Source organism: Megalopta genalis, chromosome 5, assembly GCF_051020955.1.
Source record: "Megalopta genalis isolate 19385.01 chromosome 5, iyMegGena1_principal, whole genome shotgun sequence".
NCBI lineage: Eukaryota > Metazoa > Arthropoda > Insecta > Hymenoptera > Halictidae > Megalopta > Megalopta genalis.
Window position 1 is genome coordinate 4,896,847 of NC_135017.1, and position 7,006 is coordinate 4,903,852.

The 7,006-nt window shown below is 37.0% G+C and overlaps 1 protein-coding gene across 1 annotated transcript; it reads right to left on the bottom strand.

Moving 5' to 3' along the window:
• Nucleotides 1–3,881: 3,881 nt before the first annotated feature.
• LOC117220000 (uncharacterized) lies at nucleotides 3,882–6,584 on the bottom strand. Its single transcript, XM_033469593.2, has 4 exons — nucleotides 6,543–6,584; nucleotides 6,309–6,475; nucleotides 5,322–5,456; nucleotides 3,882–4,301 (listed from the first exon to the last, which is right to left on the bottom strand). The coding sequence occupies exons 2-4, from the start codon at nucleotides 6,312–6,314 to the stop codon at nucleotides 4,101–4,103; spliced, it is 342 nt and encodes a 113-aa protein (XP_033325484.1). The 5' UTR covers nucleotides 6,315–6,475; nucleotides 6,543–6,584; the 3' UTR covers nucleotides 3,882–4,100.
• Nucleotides 6,585–7,006: the final 422 nt, after the last annotated feature.

The window sequence follows — 7,006 nt, forward strand, 5'->3', positions numbered from 1 at the left end:
ACACGCTTGCATGTTTACTTAGTGAACTGAACAAATTGTTTACAAGAAATTTAGAACCGAAGAATCAATTTCCACCGCAAGAATGGGCGTTGATAAGTTTTTGTTATGTTGTTATGTGTACGAGAATTAATAATTGCACGTAATACATCAAGTTTTAGTAAAATATCAAAGTGTGAAGATTCGAGTAAAAAAAGCTCGGCACGGAACGTGTTAACCAGATTTTTGACTCCTCGTTAGAATGTTCGACAAGCCACACGCGATGCCGTAAGTAAAGATTTGAGCAGCTGGTCCCGCTCGGGTCTTATGGCGGCCATTAATCACAGGCCAAGAAAACGAGGGCGGTGAGAGGGGGAGAGCAGGATAGTTTCCGAATCCGCTTAATGAAACGACGCTGCGTGAACTCGTAAACAGTGTTTCGAGAAAACTTTAATTAATGAAATTTAAGGGTCGACCCGCATTGTTCGACCGTGTCGGGTCAGACGAAAATGCCGACCGACCGAAAACTTGGATTTTCTGCCGGGGTTTGAAGGATGGAGAACGATTAATTTGCGGGCGGCGTAAATCGCGGCTTCATTTTTCGGTGGAAAAAATCGCGCGAGATAAATCCGAGCAATTCCGTCGCCGGAGAATTTTTCACACCGTAACAGATTTTAATTTTCGCCTGTCGCGGAAGACTTCGATCATTTCTCCCGACATTCTCCGACGGTGAATTTGATTTTGAAAGAAACTTTCGGCATATGTTAACATTTGCGGCCTTGATCAACGATACCTAACAAAACAGAATTTCATGTAGAACCACGAATGTAATTCCGTGTATGCGACGAGGGTGAAAAATCGATACCGACACCGTGCATCCGTAAGCGATCGAATCGTACAATTTACATGTTGATTTCCAGGCATACTAATTGAGGAGCGTGCGGGTTTGCGGAATTCCCGGCCCGCTACGGCCTGAAGCTCTGGAAATTAATTTCTAATTAACTCTGATCGAGGACCGCGCAAATAGAAATGTTCCTAGTCGGTCGTTGACCACATGACGCTGCTGATAAACTCGTCACGAAACGCGTGACACGAACCGTGCTCCGAAATCCGCCTTAACAGTACAACACGAATAAAAGATTTCTTTACCATCTCATCGTATTTCGCAGGAAAAACTGATAAAAATATCCGAAAGATCTGTTCCTCAGAAACGAACGGTTCTCCGAGAAACGGCGGATAAAGTTTCGCCCAATCGGTGAACGCGGTGCATCCACCACCGCGCGACCCGTAGCCAACGGCGCGCGAGGATCGCGGCGTAGGCGTGGCGTAGACGCGCCGCCAGATTCGTACAATTAAATCAGCGTTTTGCGGGAGAACGGTTCGTCCTAGAGAATTGGTTCTTCGGGCAAGTTTGACCGTCTCGACGAGCTCTACACGATCACGTTCCAGTTTCCGCTCTATCTCTCGACAAATGATCCACGTCAAGATCAGTTTTTCAAACTGTTGAGCCGTGGATCGATTTTTCCGGAGTTGTTCGTATTGAAATTAGCGACGTTGTGTGCCCGGAAATCGAGCTACGTGTGAAAGAAGTTTCGGCCGCGCATTGAGAATGAAGTTTCGACGGCGTATTCTAGTTCCGGCGGACAAAGAGACAATTGTCGCGAGCTCCCGAGACGGGTTTTTCCAACAGCCTCGGCGGCTCTCACGTGCCGGTCGTCGACGGAATTCCGTCGTTCCAGCGAATAGGGCGATCCTGGGGGAAGTTAAGCGAAGTTAACTGATTTTTCCGTGCTCAAGGGGGGCTTCGGGCTGTAAAAGAACAGCGATCCGCTCGATCCGTCGCCGTGCCAGCCCGTTATTTGCTTTGTACTCGGCTCCTTTCTTTCCACGCGACTCGCGAAAATAGAAACTCGATGGGACTCGATCGAACGGTGTCCATTGTAAAGCGTTGCAGAATGCGCGAACAAATTGCTCGTTCGAATAGAAAACATTGCTCTCGTTTGTGTAAACGTTTCGCAGCGGGTTGCGCGATTTGTGCTAAACAAATTCGCAGTAAATTTCTTTACCTTTCTATTCGTTCATTTATTTATTTATCTGTCCATTTTTCAACGTTCTCGAGGGAAGTTATTCTACAACAATAACGTTTTTGTATTATATTTCGACGATAATTTCCAAAGGAGACAGAGAGAGAAAGAGAGAGGGAGAGAGAGAGAGAGAGAGAGAGAAACGGTGCGCGGATTTAGCATCGTTCCGCGGAACGTAAAATCGATAAATAAGCTTGCAAAGGCGCGGAGATCGGCGAAACGAAAAAGATATTTTGCAACGTTTAATGACGTCTGGGCAACTCAATCGCGGGGAAGTTGGCACGCGGAATAGGCCATTAAAGTTCCTGAATGCGGCTTGTTACGATTACGGTTACAGGCACAAAGACACGGAACACGCAAATTGTTGCAACTAATCCGGGCTTGACGAAGGCTTGATGAACGGCTGAGCAACTTTGCGAACGACCGTTGCGAATTCGCACGCGGAAGGAACGAGAACTGCCGACGAATCCGGCTGCTGCGGAATACTTAGTTGCAGACACGGGAAACGCTTTCGCACACGCTATTTAATTTCCCCCCTCCCCGCCGTTTCTGCTTATCTTTCCTACTCAGGAAAGTTCCGAATTTTTTCCAGCGAACTTGTTAATATTTGCTTCAGCCGGTATAAAGTAGCAATCTAAATGCTTTACCGGCACCCTTTGGAGAAGAAACTTAGCTCTCAGCCTTTTAACTCCTTGAGATGTTCGATTTTAAGTGACAGAAAAATCCACACTGCACAGAATATACCGTTTACGACTTTAATCGCAAACAGTGTCAACAAGTTACCGATGTAAACGTACCGTTATCTGTGTAAATATTTGTTTTCGCTAATTTATGCGTTCATCACTGCTTCATAGCACCGCCAATTAGTTATTTGAACTGTATAACTGTGAGTAACCACAACTTTTGCAAGCGAATTAAAATATATCCCAGCATGCATTTCTTTATTCTTGCATTCGGGTAACTTTTAATGTTAAACTGCTTCAAAGAGATTGTTATTTAAGAGAAGAATTATTTGAATATTGTATTGTACGTTATCTGCGTCATTTAAACATAAACTTGTTCGCTATGATCTAAATGAAATTGATAAATAAATAATTATCGAAGTTGGTGTAAGAAAAGCTTGTTAGGAAAATTGTTGATCAACGATTTTCTCATGCAAGGTAGCAATTTTAATACCGTGCTCTAATTTTATAGTAAAAAAATATTTCTGTCAACTTTTAAAGATGGCGTCCTGCTGTAACAAAATTTAAATTTGCCACCACTTCATTATTTTTGCATTTAAATAACTTCCAATGTTCGATTATTGGAACTTCCTTATTTAAACATAAACTTGTTCACTGCGGGATTAACAAAATTGTTAAATAAATACTTAATACAGTTACTAAAATAATAATTTGTCAATAGAATTGTTAATTATCACTTTTGTTCGTCTAAAGTAGCAATGTAAATTCTTTACTTTAATTATTTAATGGAGAAACTTTTCTCACAACATTTAAAGATGGCATCCGAGTTTATTAAAATTTGAATTTGGCGCCAGATATTTGTTCCTCCGTTAAACTAATTTTCTTCATTAATATGATGCAATAAAATATTTGTTCAGGATAAAAATTGTTCAAAAATTTGGCTGTTTTGTTAACTATATCCAATAAACATATACTTGCCAACGTCAATTAAACGATTAAATGTTAATTAACATGACATTTTCCCTATTCAACAATCCCTACACAATAAAAAATTACTGTACAATTCACCTTTCTTCACTAAGAAAAATATTTCTTCTTTCGCAACAAATAAAAAGTTATAATAATTGCAAAAATACGATTTTAAAATAAATCGTTCAAATGTGTCATCTTTTATTTTCCGAATTTTCACTTCACCCTCGATTTGTATCTTTCGCCCATGGTAATAACAAAATATATTATTGTCAGTGCTTAATTATCGAGAATTTTCGAGAATTTTTGTAATTACGTATGGGATCGAGAAGATTACTCTTTTTTAGCGGGCAAAGTTAAATGGAACGGGAGTGACTTCGGCCACGTTTTAGCATTTCCTTGATAAATCCATCTTCATTGTCGCGTTAGCGAGAACGCATAACGAAGACTGGATCTTCTCCAAGAAGTCGTTCAAAGTAACTTCGACGCCAGGGATAGTTTGTTTAACACACCATTTTGCCGTCGCCGGGCATAAAAGAAAAATGGCGGCTGCGCCCATCATCAACGGGGCCAGCAACGTCCACAGAACCTAAAAACAACGTTCTTCTTGATTACATTGTCCTGGTTTTCGGAATTAAAAGCCCGCCGCGTGGAAAGAACACTTTTGATGCCTGGAAATTGCTTCTTCAAACAACGATACCACTTAATGTGAAATTATCAACGGTGCACTACACTGCAGTGTGCTACAGTGTTGCAAAAATCGTTTAGTTTACTTTATATTTGATAAAACAATTAGCTCTTGGTTTTGTAATTTTGGAAATGCTTTGAGATTAATTGATTTAAATTATTGTATTAATATTGAGGAATTATTATGCTGAAAATGAGGAAAAAATTGAGGACAAAATTGGGAAAATATTGATGAGAAAATTAGGAAAATATTGAGATGAAAATTACGAAAATATTGACGAGAAAATTACGAAAATATTGACGAGAAAATTACGAAAATATTGACGAGAAAATTACGAAAATATTGACGAGAAAATTAGGGAAATATTGAGCAGAAAAATAGAAAGATATTGACGAGAAAATAAGGAAAATATTATGCAGAAAAATAGGAAAATATCGACGAGAAAGTTAGGAAAATATTGAGAAGAAAATTTAGAAAATATTGATGAGAAATTAGGAAAATACTGAAAAGAAAATTAGGAAAAATTTGACAAATAATTAAGAAATATAGAAACACCATCTTTAACATTTGTAGTTATTTCTTCCTCAGTTATTATATTCTTATCTGAACTAATTTATTTACTGAAAAAGCTACGTTAAAATTAAAATGGAACTAGAAATGAATATTCGTAAGCAATAAATGTCAATCTACAAATAATTATGGTTGATAAATAAACAATAAGCTGCAATAAATGTGAAAATAATAGTATTTCGACGGGAAATCAATTTCCAGCTAACAAATGGCACTGCAGTGATTATATAGGTTTAGGACACAGACTAATTACATTCTCTGCTAATTAATAAATAAACAGCTGGCCGCGTAAGTGAACGATGACGTTAACGAATCCGATAAATTCCGTAGTAACGGGTTTAATATACGTACGTAAGATATCCAGGACACAATTAGCCAGCCTAATAATACGGTGCCGGCTGTATTCAAGTATGGCGCAAACTCCGGCCGCAGAATGTATTGTATGCTCGGCATTTTAGCGCCCAGATCTGTCAGCATGGACTGGAACTGTTTTAACAAAACCGTGAAACATTTCAACAGTAACGTTAGAAGATCGACTTCCAACAATTTTCATGTGAAATTATGATATATGAATTTTATTCACATCTGTATGAATTAAACGTTCAAATAAATGCACATGCTTTGTACATAAATGAAATATTCCATATGCATAAATGTTATACATTAAATCACTCGTAAGTATTTTCATAAATCAGAGTTTTCATATATACTTTGTTACATTAAATATTTCATATATATAAATTTAATAAGTGAAATATTTCGTACGTATAAATTTCGTACATTGACCATTTCATGCACACGAATTTAATCAATTAAATATTTCAAACAGATTGAATATTTCATATATGTAAACTCGGTAAATCAAATTTTTTCGTATTTTCATAAAATTAAAATAATTTATCTACGCGTATACAGATACACGCTCGAACATTTATAAGAATATTTTAAATATTCATGGAATATTTTCCTAAAATTTATGAAAATATGTTGAATATTCATGGAATATCTCTCAACAATTTGTGAAAATATTTTAAATATTCATAGAATATTGTTGCAACGTCCGTAAAAATATCTGTAATATTTAACACATATCTTTCAAAATCTGTATCTTAAAACATCTTCAATCCCTTTCGAGTAAGTTTTCGTGAAAATGAAATTTCCTGAACTATCAGCGAAAGTTAATTAATAAGCACCATTAGCTAACTCATTAAACGTGTATCGACGAGGACACTTATTGACAAGATCGGAAATATTATCGTTAACCTAAATATTGTTATTAATAATATGAATTATCGATCGTAACTTGGCCATAATCAAAATGCAAATTCTGCTACTCACATCCATTTTGGAAATTTCCCCTCGGTCGGCTATCGGCTCGAGAATTTAACGCTGTCAATTACGGGATCTCCATTTTACGATCGCTCTATCTCTGTTCTTGTCGAAAAACGTCGCTTAAATAATAAATTAATCCGGTCTCGGTTTATTAAATGTTTGCGCCTCTCTCGCTAACAGGGAAAATCGAGGCGATTTAAAACTCGGATAAATATCGTGTTTGTAAAACAATGCAAATACCTCGGCCGGCGGATGATCGTTACCATAATTTCCGGAGCCTCCTCCATTGGAAAAAAAATAATTGAATCTCGCAACAATCGGTTTCGCTGTTCATCGAAAACTCCGTTCACAAGTGACGATGTGATAGCAAGCTTTACATTATTGCGCTTTAGATTAGAGTCGAACTTTATTAAACTGTAACAGTTTATTAAAACCAAATAAACAAGAACAATTTATTAAGATATTTTTAAACATTGAATCCTTGTAATGAAAGCAAATTAATAATTTTATGAAATTAAATATGAGACTTGGTGCCAAAATTGCGTATAATATGCGTTTTTTAGGTTAGGATACGTAAGTTTGAAGCAACGTTCGACTACAGACATTTAAATTAGAATCTTTAAATCATTTATGAAGCATTTCTAATTATAAAATATTTTTAAAACAATTATAGGAATGTTTTTCTTTAATTTTTATCCAATGTT